The 20,656-nt window shown below is 38.3% G+C and overlaps 1 protein-coding gene across 1 annotated transcript in view; it reads left to right on the top strand.

The window, feature by feature from the left end:
- Nucleotides 1-20,656, top strand: part of LOC149261057 (uncharacterized) — a 180,720-nt gene that overhangs the window by 53,626 nt on the left and 106,438 nt on the right. The window contains exons 4-6 of the mRNA XM_089367495.1: nucleotides 374-444; nucleotides 641-730; nucleotides 1,165-1,273. Coding sequence (XP_089223621.1) covers nucleotides 374-444; nucleotides 641-730; nucleotides 1,165-1,273 — 270 coding nt within the window. The remainder of the gene's footprint in view (nucleotides 1-373; nucleotides 445-640; nucleotides 731-1,164; nucleotides 1,274-20,656) is intronic.

Genomic DNA, 20,656 nt, shown 5'->3' with positions numbered 1-20,656 from the left:
AAGGTACCGGAAACAAACTCCATCAATCTGATTGAAAATCATAATGTGAAACCTCATACAATCTGATTGAAAATCATAATCTGAAACCTCATACAGTATTGAGGTGTAACACTGCCTGCCCCCTATCCCTTTACAGGGGGCATCTACTGCTATACCGAGACTTCACTCTGAAGTCCTCTGCCTGAACCTATATGATGTTTTGCAATCATTAGTGCAATTGACCATTTTATTTGAGATTTTTTTAAAACTATTTTGCAAATAAAAGGGTGATTAAGAAGAAATTATTGTGATGGACAGTGACTATTTTTGTTGTTATATACCAAATTTAAGATTCGGTGGTCAGACAGTTTGCTTGATCTTAACATGATTGCAGACATTCCATACTTCAAGGAAGTGATCGTTATGGCTTCAACCTGCGATCTCTGTGGTTATCGCAACTCTGAGGCAAGTAATTTATCACTCAAGGGATAAAACGTACTTGCTTTTACTGAATTGTTCCTTTGTTTTTACTGAATTGTTCCTTTGGGCTTTGAGTATAAATGAATTGGATTGCAGTTTCCATGTGATGACAGTCTTTGGATAGTAAGATTGTGTTCCAAAGTTATCTCTTTATTCTCCTGACATTCCTACTTTTTAACAGCTTAAGCCAGGCGGTAGTATTCCTGAGAAGGGAAAGAGGATAACTGCCCGAATTCTGAGCAAAAGTGACCTTAGTCGGGATGTCATAAAGGTTTCGAGATTCATCCTGCCTCTAATTTCTAGTTTTTGTGGCAACTGTTGCAAATTCTTAAATTAGCTTTGAATTTGTATCATGAAGGGCATTTATGAAGCCTTGGAGTTTTAGTGAGCTCTTTTTGTTCTGCATTTTCTGATATCAGTTCTTTACATCCACTTCACCATTATTTTCCATCCACATTGTGACATTGAAATTTATCATTGATGAAAAAGAGCTCACCTTTTGTTGCTAGTGTCGTTTAGTTATGCTATGGTTCTAACTTCTATCTATTTAGATCTCTTCTTCTAGGCCTTTTCAGAGAGGGATAAATCTGATTATATTGTACATGAAGAAATTCAGTAGTCTCACTTCTTTATTTCCTCATTCTGGCTTACCTGAATTCTGTAGTGAGCTTATTTGTCTTCTATATGCCTATTTTCCTATGGCAGTCAGACACTGCAAGTGTTATTGTACCAGAGTTGGATTTGGAGCTTGCACCTGGCACTCTTGGTGGTCTTGTTACAACAGTTGAGGGGCTGATGGTTGCAGTTAGTGAAAGTATGAAGTTGTCAACCCTTCACTTTGGCTTATCTATCATTTTGAGCATTTTCATTGGTTGCAATTTAATTTTCAGAAAATCAGTATGCAAATTGTATTTGTCTGGAAAGCGGAAGCATAGCTATTTGTAATCATCTTTTTGTTGAAGTTAGAAAAACATCTAAATATAAATTATTTATTTCTTGAATGCAGAAATATTTCCCCCCAAACCGTGATCAAACGAGTTTGAAGAGTTCCTTTTTAACTTGCAAGTTGGAATAAAAATGATTTTCAGTAGTGAAGATCATTATTTTAAAATTATTTGCCTTGAACTGCTAAAAGAATCCCAACCTGTGTGAAAAAATATCATGTATTGCATCTTTTTTTTTTAAGGACAACTTAGCCGGACCCCCCTTCTTTGCCGAAATATCAATGCTTGTTTGAAATAATGGGAAAGACTATGGTTATCATGTTCTTGTTTTAGGATTCAGTTTTCTCAGTTGGTCACTTCCTTTTTGGTGTTTGTTAAACATGGAGAGTGCACATGGTAGGCTGTTTCAACTTTTCAGAAGCATGTTCAGTGGAGGCATATAGACGTTTTTGGGTGTGCAATCAATAGGTGATACTTTGACATGGGTATCCCATAGCATATACGAATTAGGAGAGGTTTGAATGTGTCCTTTGTGGAAGCTAAGTCCATGATAGAAACATTTATTGGGGTGATGGCAAGAGCTATATGGTTGAAAGGCACAAGGGTGCACAACTGCTACTGACAGGTTGTCAGAAGTTCATGTTTAAGAATGGTCTTTGCATCCTTTGTGAAAGAACAACTGAGGGAGTGTTGAAAAGAGTAATAGTATCGGTTTTCATAATTGCCATTTGGCTCATGACATGATGTAATTATTATGTACTTGTCAAAAGAAAGAAAAAGAAAAAGAAATATTTTATTAAAGCACCCATTGTGTGCTCCTAGGGTTTTGTCTTGAGTCAAGGATATTATCATGATGCAAAAGACCCTATTGGGAACTTGTATCAAAAAAGAAAATATTATTTTGTAGTTTAGAATGGTCTAAAAAGACCCCAAGACCAGGTCGGCCAGCCTTGTTGAAGTTGGCCTAGAGAGGCCTAATCTAGCCCCAACAAAGACTATATAAAGGGAGGACTTCGACCACTTGGACACACACTTGACACATAATCTCTTGTTCTGATCTGCAGTTAGAAAGAAGTGCGAAGGGTTTTGGAAGACAAGGATAGAAGGTTAGCGAAGGAAGGAAGATCATCTAAAGGTCTAAACTCTGAAATTCTTCTTCATCTGTGAATACCCTAAGGTTGATAGGGTTACCTCAAGATCCGAAAGTTGCAGGAAGGATTGCAGAAGATCGAACTTCTTATTTGTGAAGATCTTGTCACGTTGAAGAAAAAGACTTGGTGGCTGGTCTGGTCTTGGTGAGTCTTGGGTCTTGGAAGTCTTCTTTGAAAATGATTCTATAAGAAGAAAATTCTCTGGGTTTTCCCCTTTGAGGGGTTTTTCCCTAGCTTGGAGCCTATCTCTAGTGTTCCCTTGTTGTGTTTGTGATCTTCATTGTTTGGCATTTGTCTTGATGATAAAGATATAATAATTGCAAAGAAAAATTAATAAGGAACATCACAAGAAAGTGTAAAGAAAGAGAAATCAAATTAAATAAAACTTTAACTATGCTGCCATAAGGATTTCTCAACATGGTATCAGAGCATGGGTCAGTGGTATAGGGCAGCTAGAAGATCACGATTGAGTGGAAGAAAGGAGTCTTCAAGAGGGACTGTTTAGGCCGAACTACCTAAGAAGAGAATCCGAGCTAGAAAAGAGAAGATTTCTAGGCTTATATATCTGTCGTTAGGGCTACACACCTCGGCTAGAGGAATGAAGGATTTAAAGGATCCAAAAAGCATCTTTTGAAGAGTCCGAAAGGCTAGACAATACGCCTGGACAAGGCCGAGTATCTAGTGAAGAGATCAAAATCCTGTGCATTAAAAAATTAAGGTCTGAATTTTGTTCTCAACAATCCAAAATTCATGAAGTTCTTTGCAATGTTATTGAAGTAACCAAATTAGATTTTTGAGATGTCTCTTAAGGGCTAGAGGTAGTCCTTGTAGCAATCGAAGAGTTTATTTGCAAAGGGAACCATATAAAGGCATTCTCAAGCTCATTTGGAAGGACTGATCAGAATCTACAGTTACCGAAAAAGGCCCAGATCATCATCAAAAAATTCTGAGTATCTTATAAGCCACTACCAAAGCTTGTAGCAGCCTCTTTCTCCCACGAGTTGTGCCATTTTGAAACAAGAGATCTGTACACACACACACACACACACACACACATATCACTTGGGGAAGGCCGATTTGGTGTTGGAGGACTTTTAGACTATCTTGACACAAACATAATTTTTCCTTTTATGATACAAATGCCCAGGAAGGGTCATCGACATATAATAAGGACCCTTTTGACTCAAGTAAACCCTGATCTCAAGAAGAACCTGGTGTCCAGTTCGGCAATGGAAGACAAAGGATACAAGGTGGCATTCTTCAGGAGTCTTGGAGTCCAATGCTCGATGAGGGCATCAGTTTTGAACATACACAACAGTGTTTGCAACTTCGGCCCATAGAAACTTCGGAAGCCCTTGATCATGAAGCATGGCACGAACAACTTCCACAATAGTACGATTCTTCCTTCTGGCCATTCTGCGCGGGAGTGTATGGTGTTGTGGTCTCCCTCTTAATGCCAGCTTCTCTGCAATAGTCATGGAATTCATTTGATTCATACTCGGTCCCATTATCAGTCCTCAATATCTTGATTCTCTTCTCGGATTGATTTTCGATCATGGCTTTGAAGTGATGGAACCAGGTGAACACTTCATCCTTCTTTTTCAAGAAGTAGATCCAAGTCTTGCGAGAATAGTCATCTGTAAAGGTGAGATAATATAAGTATCCTCCCAAAGAGTTTACGGGCATCATACCAGATATGTTGGAGTGGATCAACTGCAATATATCGATGGTCTTGCTATTACTTGAGGGGAATGGTCCCCTTGTAAGTTTTCCTTCGGCACATCCCGGACATACACCTTCATGCTCTACTTTGAACTTGGGCATACCTATCACCATTTGTCTCACATCGAGTAGAGCCTTATAATGCAGACAGTTAAACCTCCGGTGCCATAGTTCGGAATGTAGAGATGTGTCGCAAGACATGGCTCCCAATGGACTCCCTCCAACTTGATACAAAGTGTCAACCCGAAACCCAAGAGTAAAGGCATCTTTAAAGTTTCTTTTCCAAACACGTACCTTTCCATTGATGAATGCCACCTTGTATCCTTTGTCTTCCATTGCCAAAATGGACACTAGGTTTTTCTTGAGATCAGGTACATATAGAACTTCTTGTAAATGAATCGTATTACCTTGATTCAATTGAAGGGTAACATTCCCTACTCCCTTCATGGGATAGGTGGCATCGTCTCCAAGAATAATCTCCAAGTATGTCTCCTTCTCTATCAGATTAGAGAGAACTTCCTTGTACCCGGTGAAGTGCCTTGAGGCACCACTATCAATTAGCTAATTCCCCAAAGAGTCTGGAGGAGAGTAGTGGAGTGGGCTGATATAAGATAGTATTCCTTTGGTTATTGTTAACAACATTTGATTCTTCATACCTAGAGTTCCTAGCTTTCTTGGAGGGTTGACCATTTCCATGATGTGCCACATTCCTTTTTCCTTTGCCATTGAAACTGCTATTCCTTTGATTGTTGTCGAAGTTGCCCCTGGAGTGATTGTGATCATCATCATGTGATGTGTCCCTTCTATTTGGACACTCCCTTGCATAGTGACCAAACTTATTGCAAACAAAGCACCTTCCCTTCCTTCCACCCTTAGATCCGGGCTTTCCATTGAAATGACCTTTAGACCCTGCATTATTTATCCTTTTGGCATGAGCGGAGAAAGCAGTGGGGTTGCCTCTATTAGAAGGCATTTCTTGCTCCACCATTCTTGTCTCTTCTTGAAAGCATCTCGACATCAATTTTTCAAATCCCGGAATTCGATCTTTATTGAGAATAGTGGTTCTAAATATATACCACTCGGGTGGGAGTCCTTCAAGGGTAGTGATAGTAAGTTCCCTGTCAGGAATGACCTCTCTAATCGATAGAAGATCATTCTTGATCTCAGTGATCCTTAAGAAGTAGGATTGAATATCCTCGTCCTTGCCCTTCTTAATATCCTTCAATTTATTTTTGAGAAATAAAATTTGATTTGCATCACTAACCTTGAACATGCTGACCAACCCGTCGTAGATTTCCTTGGAGGTGTTTAGATCAGAGATGTAGGCCACCAGACGCTTGTCAATGGAATCTCTGATAATCTTCTTCGCTTTGACTTCAAGCTTGTTGTACTTGTTCTTTGTAGCAACGGGTGCATTTGAAGGAGGCTCAGGGATTTCATAGTCCAACACTTCTTGTTCTTCCAATGTTAGATCAAGAGATATCTTCCATCCATGATAGTTAGACTTTTCACGGAGCTTGTCCTCAGCCGAGAAGTGGGATGAGGAACCCATTGAGCCTTTGTCCTTGTCCACTTGTCTTTGATGATTTCTCTTTCACTCTTGCTTGTGCTTTTTCTTCACCTTAGCTCTGATGCCATGTTAATTTTTGGTATGTTCTATGCTTAAGAGCAATTTACTTCAATTTCTTAATTAGCTCAATATCAATATCCAGTTTAGCAATCACATTAGCATGATAGTAAAATGCAGACAGAACATAAACATAAACAACAAAAGACAAGCCAGGATAAGAGGACACAAGATGTGGCACCAGTGAGGGACAAACCCCAATGTTGGGAAACCCTTGATCAATTCTTCTTATATTCTTCAATAGTTCAACAGAGAGAGATAGTACAAATTTACAAATCTGATAATTTATGACAGCAGCAGTAAAGCCCTAACCAAAAAGTGAACGCTAGTCAAACAAGGCAGAATTCTTCCTTCAAGCAACTTGGTCAAACCAAGTCAGCTTCGGCCTCCAACAACAAACCCAAACAGTGCAAAACAACCCCGAAAAGTCCAGTCAAATGCTGGTCAACGAAATTCAAACTGCAACCAACAATTAGGGCAGTCAATGCTGGTCAAACCAGATGTTAGATCACCTTGGTCTCCGTGCCAAAATCTGCGACCTGCCAAGGAGAAGCAACCACACCCAAAGCACAGTCAAAGGGAGGTCAATGCTGGTCAATGTAGCCCAAAACAGTCTCCCTGCAACTTGGTCAAACCTGGTCAACGTAGTCAAACAGAAAAGTCCTCCTTCCTTCGCACGTGTGAGAGAAAGCTGCCAGATTTGCGTACCCAATCAAGTGAAGAGAGAGAGATGGGTGAAGATGAGATGATGGAATAATGACTTGAGGTCTCCTTTTATATGCAACATTGAGGATGAACTGGGGGAAAAATATCTCTTTTGATTGCTGGCCGACCTTGACAGTTTGTCAATAATACAAATAAATTCATATCTTCATTTTTACCTGTTGAATCAGATGATCTTTAGATCAATCCTACACCTCTCGGAGAGAGGAATCCAAGAAAAATACCAGCGGTCATAAATAAGGTGATCCATATGGAGTCTGGCCCTAGTTTCCAATTTTAACACATCTTCACACTAATCTTCCTTCATGCATCAATGTGCCCAAGGATCGAGCTTGATTACCAAGCTGTAATATCATCCATGGAGTAGTCATTGTTAACTCCCTTCTTTTCTTTTGGAGACTATACTTGATGTTGATCAATTTTGTTATATTCATGCAATCTTTGCTTTCATTTAATGGATTTCTTCTTATACTTGTCAAAGATAAGTTTCCTTTTCCAAGAAAAGCAAGATCCTTTGTTAGTATTAATTTCTTCAGGGTCCTTACAGTTCCCTCCTTCCATCATCATTTTCAAGCTATCAACAAGCATGAGTGTGCTTTGATTTGATCTTCATCTTTCTCATCTAGCTTCCTTTATTATGTACCTGCAACATTCACCGACAAGTACAACCAAGCAAAATATACAAGACAAAGGCATGATGTTAATTTTGTTAATCTAGGGTTTCCATGATTTTTCAAAAGCGTGCCTCTAGGGTTTTGGTTAGAAACCCTATATATCCATGACCCAACCCTTATTAGGGTTATTAGCGGAAGCATCTATTCCTAGAGTTTTCAAATTCAAGTCCCATCTAGGGATTACGAACTCGAGATACCAAACATTTGTAAAATCTACAAACCCTAGATCTGATATCTCTAAAGGGTATGGTTTCTTTAGAGGGAACAACTTATTTAGGGTAAAGGTATTCTAGCTTAATCCTAAACTTCTATGGTTAATTCAATCTAGGGTATAGAAACCCTAGAAGACCACAAACCTTAGAAGTCATATAGTCATTAAGACTTATCACAAATGAAAAAGTCAAGAATCTTATAAAGACCCTAATGACATTAAAGACCCTTTATAAACAATAAATGCATTTAGTAATTATGCGTACCTTCGCAAATTTTGCCTGTACTCCATTATTGTTTTCGAGTATCGTACTATATTGTAACTTCTAGAGGTTGCTTACAAAAGTCCGACTTCTCATTCAATTCACTTTTCCAACCAGGTCTTCATTCATTCATCTCAGTCCTTCATTTTCCAAGATAGTTCGGCTTTAAGGTGTCATTCATTATGTATAGGAGTATTAGTAGTGAGGCTGCTTTATGTATTTATGCTTCATAAGGCTTTAGATATCTTGATATGGTCCTTGCTGCTACATGTACTAGAGACTGGCTTCATAAATTTATCATATCATTGTGCTTCCATAGAGCTTTCGGTTTTAAATTAAGATACGAGCCATAAAGATGAATTATGGAAAGATTTGTCTTCAAGAGAGATGTCTTGGCAATGTTTTCATTTATAAGATGAGCCACATAATTTTGATTTCTTTTGCTTCAGACCACAATGCACATTATTGTCTTGCATCTCTCAGGTAGATAACCTTGTTGTTATAGATATGTCTTGATTTATGTTGCAGATGAATAATAGAGAGACTGTCATGAGTCCGCATCACATAGATAGTGTCACAAGTTTGTAGCTCATTATAGGAAAGAGTTGTCTTAGGAACAGAAATGCACTTTCAGATCTCATGCCGTAAACTTTGACCTTCTTTATGCTTGATCTTAGTTTCTCAAGTGTTAGGAATGTTTGTATATATATCAATGTTGTTAAAAGAGCGAGCGGGATTTAATCGGCGCCGGGAAAAAAGCGGAAAAAATCGTTAAAAGCGGGAAAAAAGCGTTTGGCACAAAAATATTCATTTTTTTTCAATTTTTTTAATATCTAAACCATCTACAACATAAAATAAATACATTGACACATAAATATGATAAAAAAACTAATATATAAGATGTTTAATATCATTTCTAGCGCTAAAATCACACATAACATTGAATCATGTCCTGAATAGTAAGTCCTGAGTCCCAACTCAGCCTCAAAATATCAACAAAAAATATGATAATGTATCTCATCATGTCATAATGTCATATACAATAAAATGAAAGTCTAATCCTATTGATTTCCTCTGCCCCTCTTGCGAGAAAATGGCACAACTTTCTCTTTCCCTCTAGATGTAGAAGCTGGTGGAAATGGCAGTGGAGTCTGACGTGCTCTAGAAGCTGAAGAACTAGTAGTAGCAGCTACAGGAGGTTGAGGTGGACGGAGACCACGTCCTCTACTGGTGGTAGTGGTAGCCCGGGAAGGCGGTGTCAGCTCCTCCTCCTGCTCCTCCTCCTCCACCTGCTCCTCCTCCTGCTCCTGCTCCTCCTGCTCCTCCTCCTCCCCCTCCTCCTCCCCCTCATCCTGCACTAACCAATCATCAGTGGGATCCATGAGAGGCCTCTCGGTCTCAACCCTCCATTCAGCAGTGGTGTCAATCCCATCCGATGAGATGGCTTCCGTATCAGGTGTCTTCTCTAGTTGTCTCACCCACAATCGAAGATTGTAGTAGACATAGACCATGTCATAAAGTCTATGGGACTCCAACCTGTACACAGTTCATGAAATAATAATTAATAATTAATATTATAAAAAAAATATTGTTTAAAACTTTAATGAATTCAAAAATTTATTTGGAAATTTGCAATATTTTAAATGTTTAAGTGTTAACCTATTGCGCTTCTTGTTGTGTATTTTTTCAAATACACTCCAATTGCGCTCACATCCCGAGGAGCTGCATGTTTGGCTGAGGATGCGTACGGCAAGCTTTTGCAAATGGGGTACTCTGACACCATACATCTTCCACCATGCGTCTACAACAAAATTACAAATAAAATTTTAAATAAACATAAGAAAAAAATGGAATTTGAAGAGACAATGAAATTTGAAACAAAGTTACAAAGTACAAACTAAAAAATACCTGGCATTTTAATCGTCCTATCAGTGACAGCCATCTCAAAGCCAAATGTGCCACCTGACATCTTATATGTCTCAATTTGTCTAGAGATCTCTATACGTTCTTCTGGAGATCTCACCATCTTCTGGACACAGGTTAATAATCCTTCCACGACCTCAACATCAAAATCAAACCCACATGCATAAGAAAATGCAGGGTTCAGGAAAAGCCCAGCAGCATGAATGGGACGATGGAGTGTGTTGTTCCATCGCTCATCAATGACTTCCCATAGAAGGAGTTGTCTCTGAAACCCATCATCTCCCTTATCATCATAGTAGGACCGAATGGCTTCTTTGGCCCTGTCCATGGATTCATACAAATAGCCCATTGCGGGCTTCTCACCATCAACCAACCGAAGAACCTTTACCAAAGGTTCAGTAACAGCGCACATCTCCTGCACTCTCGCCCAGAAGTCTTCCTGGTATGAAACTAGTCTGCACACGGCCTCTCCTTCTGGTTTGCGGCTCATTGACGAAGCACGCCACTCCTCTAAAAGAAACATTCTCTTCAAATCCCACATAGAATTCAAGAGGGATTGAAGAGATATGAAACTCGTCGCAAACCGTGTAATGGCGGGGCGCACCAACTCTTTGTTGTTGGTGCATTTTCTCATCAAGCTAAGCACAGATGTGTGATTGTAAATAAATTTTGTGATGCTTTTTGATGAGTCAACAATCTCTTTGACAAAGGGAATTTTCCCTATGTCCTCTAACATCAAATCAATACAATGGGCAGCACAAGGTGTCCAAAATAAAGTAGGATGCCTGTCCATAAGCATTCTACCAGCAGCAACATAATTTGCAGCATTGTCCGTTATGACTTGGACAACATTTTCTGCACCCAGCTCCAAAATAAACACATCCAGCAAATCACATAAAGTTCTTGCATCTTTGATTTGATGAGTTGCATCAATAGATTTGATAAACATAGTCCCCTTGGGACAACTAACCAAGAAGTTTATAAGGGTTCTCCCCTTTTGGTCAGTCCAACCATTTGACATAACAGTGCATCCTGTTTGTGCCCATGATGCCCTAAAATCCTCCAATCTTTGGGTGCAGTCACGCTTTTCATCTTGAAGAAGCCGGCCTCTGAAATCATGAAGAGAAGGGATTTTGTACCCCGGGCCAACACTGGCAATAGCATCAACAGTAGGTTGGAAAAATGGATTATTCCTTATAATGCTGAAAGGAATATCACTCCAGAGGAGAAATTTTGTGAGAAATTTTGTCATCAACCTGTCAGCTTGTTCTTTTTCAGTTCTTTTTAGCATTGAACCAATAGTTGGTTGTGAACCAGGTGTGGTTCGAGGAACAAAATATGATGATGCAGCTACCGGATTGACTGACGCTGCAGTAGAACCAGTGCTACTTGGCCCACTTCCTTCAGCTGACCTTTTTAGTTGCCTTTTGAGTTCTTCTTTGGCCTCTCTAGTGTGCTCTAATTCTCCCAATGCTCTCATGGCTCTTTGGATAATTTCAGCAGTTGTATTTAGACAGGGCCCCACATCATGTCCAGGGATTTGTGCAAGGTGGAACTTCAACCTGTACACCCCCCCGAATATCTCCTTTCCACACAACTTGCAATACAAGTTTTGTCTATCATTCGGAGTTTTAGGTTCACCATATTCCCAGAAAGGATCCAATTTCCTTAGCATGTTTGTTTTTGAATTTTGAATTTGCAAACCTATGGAAAAATAAGGATTAGGAAATAGGAATTTAGGATTACATAATACAAATTACAATTTAGCATTTACAAAATTACAAGTTAATTATTTCCAAAATCCCAATTTCCAAACCCAAGTTACCCAACCAAATGCCAATGGAAAATGCCAAAAAACAATGAAAATTCAAAAAAAATAAACAATGTTTAAAAAAAATGAGAAAATAAAAATAAAAAATTGGTTCTCATAGTCATAACAAATTACCCATCCCAAATCAATGAAAAATTACAAAAAATTCTTTAAAAACAATGTAAAACAAAGTTTTTATAGAAGCAAAACAAAAAAAAATTAATCTACATACCTTTTTTATGGACAAATTGGTGATCTTGTCTTGGATTTCTCCTAAAACCACTTGGATTCGCTCCCAAATTCGACGGAAACCCTTCAGCTCCTCTCCCTCACCTCTTCTCCTCCTCCTCCGCGCGCAGACAGCATAATGAAATAAAAAAAATCGTTTTTTGCCTATTAAAAGCCCGCTGCCCCGACCATCTGCGATTTTTTCCATAAAAATCGCGATTTTTTCCGAAAAAATCGGTATAAAAAAAAGCCGCGATTTTTTGGTATAAAAATCGCGATTTGAGCGGGAAAGGGAAAAAATCGCGATTTTCCGATAAAATCGCGATTTTAACAACACTGATATATATACATGTCCATAGAAGTTGTATAGTTGATTCAAACTATGATCAAGTCATTAGAGAACTTGAAATGATGCTACAAAATTTTGTATAGTACTTTGTTCCAAGTGCCATAGAAATGTTGCCGTTATGTGTTTGGATATTGGACATTTGTTTTGTTGCTTGGTGTCATAAATATACCTTCCAATATTTGTCATGCTGTTTTGTGCTTCTGTTGCATGTCATAGAAACTTTATATATATATTGCCATAGTGATTTGCATCGCATGCTCACAGGAGCTTGTGTTAGAACTTGTATTTGCATGAATTCGTATCACTTGGCCTTGAGCCTTTAGACATGACAGATGATATACACTTTTGGATGTCATAGAGCCGCTATCTTTCTGTAGCTTGCGTTATATGGTTCACATTTTCTTGTAGCTATCTTCAAGTCTTTTTTCTCACAAAAATCCCACTGAGATATAAAACTTGGACGAGGAGTATATATCGCAGAGATATACCACATGATACAAATGCTAACACAGGTTTGTATATTCAACTCTGATCTATGGTTATCACAGAGATTTTGCGTATGATGATATGACCTTTCACAAAAAGAGTATGTTACAGATCTTCGTATTCCCTTTCTTAAGCTTGGATAGGTGCTTCACACCAGTGATGATAATATCGGCCAGATATCGCTGATAATCGAAAATATCGTGATATTTTGGCTCCTGAAAATATTGCGATATTTCTGAGATATCTCGGCAAAATATCGCGAGACGATAGAAAATATCGCCAGGCAGGCTATGCCGCAGCTAGAAAAAGGGAAATTCGTCTTTTTTTCTTCATTTCTGTTTCTGAGTGTTGGAGAAGGAAGGGGAAGAGTTTTGTGGTGGTTGTCAAGGAGGGATTGAGGATCAAACAACGATTATCACCACCAACTAAGATTTTTTTGTGGATCAAAGATTGAAGAACAGTGAGACAAACTTCATTTCTTCCATTAATAGGTATGTTTTTAAAAACCCTTTGTTAATGATTTTTTCATAAATTTAGGGTTATGCTTGCTTGCCTGTTTGCCTACCAACATTTTGTTTCTTTGTTTTTTTTTTTTCCATTTGCTATGATTTTCATGCCCATGACCCAATGCAAGGGTTTTCTCCATATTTCGACAGCAAGCTTCATTTTTTTTTTCAACTTTCTTATGCACCCTCTTATTGCCATTTTTCATTCACATTGCAAAATGCAAATAATGTAGTATTTTTTTTTTAAATGAGGTGGTTATTACTTATTATTTTTTGTGTTAGGGGGTTTAATGCCAATTTTTTGTTTTTTTTTGTGCCCTAGGTTTGAATTAGTTCACTACAAATGTCAAATAGGCCAAAAGCCTTGGACCCATTTTGGGAGTATGGGGAGCCTGTTGGTGGGGAAAATCCGGCATATATATCATGCAAATTGCATGGGACCAAGATGTCAGGAGGGGTTATGCGATTGAAATACCATCTAGCTAAACTCCCTGCACATGATGCAGATGTAATGCCTTGTATGGTTTCTAGTGCGGAGGTTATAAAAAAAGATCTTGAAGCAATTGCTGAACAAGACAAAAAGATAGCTGCTAGGGAGTGGCCACTGGTCTCGGATAGATAGCTGCTAGTTTTATTTGTTTTGCTACATATAAGTTTATAACTCATGATGATGAAATACTTTTATATATGTGATGTTATTTTGTTTGAGTCCTTGATTGGACAATTATCAGGGATCGGTAGGGTATGTGATGTTATTTTGTTTGAGTCCTTGATTGGACAATTATCTGGGATCCACAGAGTTTGGTATTGCCTTTGAAGTTTGATGTATCATTTCTATTTGACATCATATATATCAGTGCTTTCTTCATATTTATGTGCCAATGTGTTTAGTCCATGTTATTGCTTTATATGTTTAAAAATCTGAAAAAAATGAATATATTATGCATTTTTTATGCTTGCTGATATTTGCCGATATTTTGTTGATATTTTTGTTGATATTGTCGATAAGATGTTTTCTGGACCCTCACCGATATTTTGCCGATACTGATATTATCAACACTGCTTCACACAGAATTAGTGAATTCAGATGTCTTAGTCCTTGACTTCTGTCTCTTGATGCCTCTGCTCTTTTTTTTGACTTCTTTAGGGCTTCACCAATGGTGCTTCTGTCTTTAAGTCTTCTTCTCTAGAGAGATGTATATCTTCAGTGAAGTCAACAAGATGTGATCTTCAATCATCCTTCCCTCCACCTTAGCAAACCATGTCAAGAAATTAATGTATATAGAAATTAGGGTATTAATTCCTCTTTTCTTGATAATTACTTGTGATATGTGTTGGCCTTTAATATTTTATTATTTCTTCTTTCATCAAGCAATTATCAATTCATAAATGTATGAAGATCACAAGAACGAAAGATGCAAGACGTAGGCTCTCAGCTAGGGAAAATCCCCTCTCCTAGGGGAAAAACCTAATCAAACTCTTCTTATTATCAAGCAATTATCAATTCATAAATGTATGAAGATCACAAGAACGAAAGATGCAAGATGTAGGCTCTCAGCCAGGGAAAAAGCCCTCTCCTAGGGGAAAACCCAGTCAAACTCTTCTTATTATAGAACCAAATCAAAATGAGACATCCAAGACCTCTAGACCCAGACCAAGACTTTCTCTAGTCACCAAGTCAACCCTTCAACAATTCCTCCTTCATCCTCTAAGTCAACAAAAGTCAACGAAAGTCAAGTTTTTGCAATTTGGTCAAATTAGAATTTTGGCTCCCTGTAATTTTTATTCCTGCAATTTTCAACCTCTAGCAGAATTTCAGAAACCCTAGCTTCACACGTGTGAGAGATTCCAAGCATAAAAATGATATTTTCATCCTTTTTACTTTTCTTCTTCTTTCTGACTTTCACACTTCTTTCTTCTTCTTATTGCAGATCGAAGTAAGTGAGTGACAAGGAGGTCAAATTCATCATCTATATATAACCTTCTTCAATGGTCGAATAAGCCTCTTCTAGGTCGACTTCTCTTGGGCAAGGCCGACTTGGTGAGGGAGGTTTTTTAGACTATCTTGACACAAAAATAAAATTTGATTTTATGATACAAATGACCAAGAAAGGTCTTATACATATAATAAAGACTCTTTTGACTCAAGTAAACCCTAGGTGCATGAAGAACATGCTTGACCTGGTTGACAAATTAAAAGGAGCATGAAACCCATGCTTCAAAAATAATCTTCTTTTACTTTTTCATTTTTACAACAAACATATAAAAATACAATAACAAGTATGAAGACTGAGCATAGTTACATTTCTCAACAAAGTTAGGGATTCATATTTGTCCTTCAACAGAAATATCTTCTTAGATAAGATTCTTATCCTTCTTACTCTATCTTAAGGCTGCTAGTTATCATATGAGTGAAACCTTATTCTACCTTACTTCCCTTCCTTCTTGCATAGGGTAGCTTACTTTCCCTCTCTCTTAAGACAGTGAAAAAAGAGCAGATTTATGAGCAACGATACCTTCTTGGGAAGAAAGGGATGTTCGAGCACTTGGAACATGCCTGTAGAATTCATTTATGAGACACTATGATATGGTGGGCTTTCTTACTTGCTGGATTATCTCTTGCTAGCTAGCTGGGGCAGAGGTCATCACTGGCTGGCTATTTTTGCTGGCTGGTGGGCAAAGGATAGCTTGAGTAGGTATTCATATCTGTCCTTTGTTGATGTTGACACCTAATCTTCATGATTGGGTGAATTTTATGTAAATAATTAAATTAGGAATGTGAACAGTTATCGGGAGATGAACTGAACAGTCACTCCCTATTGTATATAACAATGACCTACCTATGGAATAATACACGAATCAGTTTTTGTTTTGTGGAGTTACTGCCTGGCCTGACATGGTATCAGAGCCAACTCCTTTTTTTAGCCTTTATGTCCTTGTAACTCCTGGTCTGCTCCACTGCTCCCCATATAATTCAGTAACTGATTACCTGCTTCTGTCTGCCATCCCTACGCTCTCTGTACCTGCGCTCTCTGTCTGACATTCATCTGACATGGGAACGTTTGCGCTGTCCTTGTACCTGCGCTCTCTGCCTGACATGGTATCTCTGCCTGGACATGGTATTAAGGCGATGCGCATGGTAATAATTGAACGTTGGTCATTGAATGCTGTTGTAATAATTGAACGCTGGTCATGGTAATAATTGAACGTTGTTTGAACGCTGGACATGGTATCTGACCTGGTATCAGTTTCATATGTTTGAACGATGGAAGTTTCATATATTTGAACGTTGTTATACGCATATAGTTTCTTTTTCAATGAAAACACTGTTGTTGTTAATACGCCTGAGAGATATTAACACTGCGCGTGAGAGATATTAACACTGCGTGTGAATATTTGAGACAACATGATATGCCTGCTCATGTTTTGTTAATGAATCTGATATGCGTGGCTATTGTGGTGATAATACCTGAGATGCGTGGAGATGTGCTGACCTTTTCATGCGTGGAGATGACAAGGTATGCTGCTGATGCGTGGAGAATCCAGAGACCGATGAAAGTGTAATTTTACTGATTTCATGTCCTCGTGATGTACAGAAAAGAGAAGACATTGGGATTTTGGTGTTTTGAAGAATGCAATCGAATGAAAGCTGATAATTTTTCAGGCTTTAAAGATTCCTTCCACACTTACGCTTCTGTATTTTTATCCAAATTGTAAATACTACATTGAACTAATTGACGTATGTGTGTATGCCTCTGCAAATTGGGTGAAATTTCTGTGCACATTTTTTTCACTTTCGGCCGAGAGCCTGTGCTTCTGTCCCTACAGTTGGGTCCGATTTGATTTCTGGTGCCATTTTTTTCCGAGGGGTTAAAGAACTTTTACACAGGAGTATTTGCCGAGGTTAACCGCTGTAAATTACAGTTCAAAGAATGCGTTGACCTACATGGTCATGACCATGGTATTTATATATGAAGTTTATAGGAAATTTATATAAGATTTATATGGTGAAGTTTTATGAGATTTATATGGTGGATATATATGAAACTTATATGAGGTTTATGTGAGGTGGATTTATATAATGATGGATTTATATGGGTCACATTGTGGATTTGAAATCTTCTGAGAATGCCATTTTGAGTACATTTTTACTGTATATTGGCAGAAGTATTTTTTCCTATCAGCAAAAGTTTTTTACAGAATGCATTCAATCATATCCATGGTAGGAATAGTTCTCACTGGCAAGGAGAACTATCCTGAATGGTCTCGGATGATAAAACACACCCTCATCTTCAATGAGTTGTGGAAAGGAGTGTGTGTCGGAGAAGGAGACAATGACCCAGTACAGCCTACCTCAGACAAAGAGCTCGTCATTTGGGAAAACAAGAACAACAAAGCCTATGCATTAATCGCAGCATCTGTAAATGAAGAGGTGAGTCGCCATATTTCGTCATATTCAACTGCCTTTGAAGCCTTACAAAAGCTGAAAGAACTCTATGACTCACATTCTGCACTTGAAGTTGTTCAACTCATGATTAAACTCTTCACTCTTGAACTGCAAAATAATGATCCTCTTGCTCTTGCATCTGAAGTAAAGTCTATAATGCATGATATCAATTCCACTAAGGTTGAGCTGGATATCCCTCTTATTGCTTTTCTCAAGGCACTTTATCCTACTTACTCCAATTATCTTGAGTCTTTGCAAGCAAATGAAAATCTCAAAGATATAACCTTTGACTCTCTTGTGAAAAAGTTTGCTGAAAGAGAGAAAGCTTTTGGAAAGAAGATAGCCCCCGAATCTTCTGAAGAGACTGTGTGCCTTGCTCATAAAGAAAAACATCCTGCTCAAGATTCTACAAGAGGAAGAGGTGGATGAAGAGGAAGAGGAAGATATTTCAGAGGCAGGGGGGGCAGACATTCACAAGGAGAAAAGGCAGATCTGCACTGCATTCACTGCAAAAGAAATGGATTACATGATGCCTCTACATGCAAGCTAACATGGGACAAAATTGAGCAGAAAAGAAACCAACAGAAAGGTAAAGCTGATGATACAGACAAAGGTAAAGCACTTGAATCCGCTCACTATGTTGAGGCACAATGTAACATTGGAGTAAATGAAGATTTGTTTAATGCTTCACTTGCTTCATGGAAAAATGATTGGTTGCTTGATTCAGGAGCAACCTGCTACATGACTCATAGAAAAGATTTTTTTGAAGATTTCACTGACAATGTTGATGGAGCAGTATACTTTGCAGATCAATCAAAAATCAAGCCATCAGGGCTTGGCACAATCAGGCTTAAACTGCCTGTTCTTCCAGACTTTCTTTTGGATCATGTTCTATATCTCCAACAGCTCAAGAGAAACTTGCTGTCCTTGGTCCACATCCGCTAGCAAGGTCACTCCATTCATATGTTTGATGGCAAGCTTGAGGTAAGAAAAGCATCTGACCACTCACTTGTCATAAGGGGAATAGAAGAAGAAAGGCTTCTCAAACTGTAAGGAACCTCTGCTCATGCACAACATTTCTCATCATGAAGAAGGTACACTTCCATCAAGTTTATTATGGCATGCTAGATTTGGACATTTGAACTATGACAGTCTCCACTTGTTGAAGAAAAATGGTGTTGCTGGTTTGCCTACAATTCCTAGGAAACTTAAGCAATGTGATGCTTGCATTCTAGGAAAGCATAGCAAACAGTGTTTTCATGATTCACATTCAAGAGCAGATAGGAAACGTGAACTTATTCATTCAGATTTATGTGGTCCAATGCCTGTTCCTTCTGCAAATGGAAATAAATATATCATGACATTTATTGATGACTACACCAGAATGTGTTGGGTTTATTTATTGAAGAACAAATTTGATGCCTTTCAAACATTCAAGAATTTTCATAAATGGATTGAAAATGATGCACAATCTCATATTGGGTCTATTCGCACTGATAATGGAAAAGAATACACATCAAATGATTTTGAAAACTATCTTCTCCAACATGGGATCAAACATCAAACAACTGCGCCTTATAATCCCCAACAAAATGGTGTAGCTGAAAGAATGAATAGAACAATCTTGAATATGGTACAATCCATGCTTTTCTTCAAAAATGTAAAGATAATGTTTTGGGCTGATGCTGTTCTATGTGCTGCATATATAAAGAATAGATGTCCATCTAATGCTATAAGAAACAAGACTCCTTATGAATTGTGGTACGAACATGTTCCTTTGGTAAAACATCTCAGGGTCTTTGGTTCCACCTGTTATGCTTTGATACCAAAGGTACATAGAAACATACTTGGTGCTAGAAGTCGTAAGTGTATCTTCCTGGGGTATTCAAACACCTCCAAAGCATACCGCCTCTATGATGAAGTAAATAAAAAGTTTGTTGTATCTAGAGATGTAATTTCTTGAATCATCCAAAACTGACAATGTTGTTGAGCGGCAACTTGATCGCTTGGATAGATTCGCAAAAACAAAATCATTTGAAGAATTTGATAATCAGATTCCACATCTTGAAGGGGGGATTCATATACTAGATCAACATGTGGAATCTTCTTCTGAAGAACACTCTCCCCCGCATGAAACTCCAACAACGGATGATGCTTTAAGTGATGTAATTGATAGAATTGGGAGACTCAATCTTGATTCAGTCCCAACTCAATCAACAGAGCAGCCTGGACCATCTCAGAAAGGTCACCCAAAGTGGCTGACGAAGACACTTGAAAGTGTTCATCCTGATGAAATTGGAAAAACAGGAACTAGAAATTCAAACCGACAAAATGGAGGTGATGTAGATGACTCTAATTCACCTGTTGATATGGATGTTTCTTATGATTGTGAATTGAATTTGTCTACAGATTTTGAACCAAATTCCTTCAAAGAAACTGCTTCTCATGATGAATGGAAAGAAGCGATGCAAAAGGAGTATGATGCCCTCATAAAGAACGACACTTGGAAGCTGGTTGATCCTCCATTTGGAGCCAAACCAATTGGCTGCAAGTAGGTTTACAAGAACAAGTATAAAGCTGATGGCTCACTTGACAAGCAAAAAGCTAGGCTTGTGGCAAAAGGTTTTGCAGAGAAGGAAGGGGTCGATTATGAGGAGACTTTTGCCCCCACAGCAAAATGGGCTACCATCCGGACACTCTTTACACTAGCAGCTCAGAACGGTTGGAAAGTCCATCAAATGGATGTAAAAACTACTTTCTTGAATGGAGATCTAAAAGAGAATGTTTTTATGTCCCAGCCTGAAGGATTTGCTGTGAAAGGACATGAACATAAAGTATGAAAACTTGTGAAGTCCTTGTATGGCCTCAAACAAGCACCACAAACTTGGTATGAAAAACTCACTGAGCATCTTTTGAAACTCAATTTCAAACATTTTGATCTTGATGATGCAACTTTATTTGTCAAGAAAGTTGGCAAAACAGTTGTATATCTTGTGGTATATGTAGAAGATATTTTGATGACAGGGAACAATGAAAGCTACATTGCATCCATAAAGAAGGAATTGGGGAAAAGTTTTGAAATGACTGACTTGGGCTATGTTCATTACTATCTTGGCATTGAAGTAACCCAACAT

This window comes from Pinus tabuliformis, chromosome 6 (assembly GCF_031772625.1).
Source record: "Pinus tabuliformis cultivar Carrire ecotype Pingquan chromosome 6, CPIR1, whole genome shotgun sequence".
NCBI classification, from domain to species: domain Eukaryota; kingdom Viridiplantae; phylum Streptophyta; class Pinopsida; order Pinales; family Pinaceae; genus Pinus; species Pinus tabuliformis.
The sequence above is the reverse complement of the archived record's forward strand: the minus strand, read 5'-3'. Positions and strand labels throughout refer to the sequence as shown.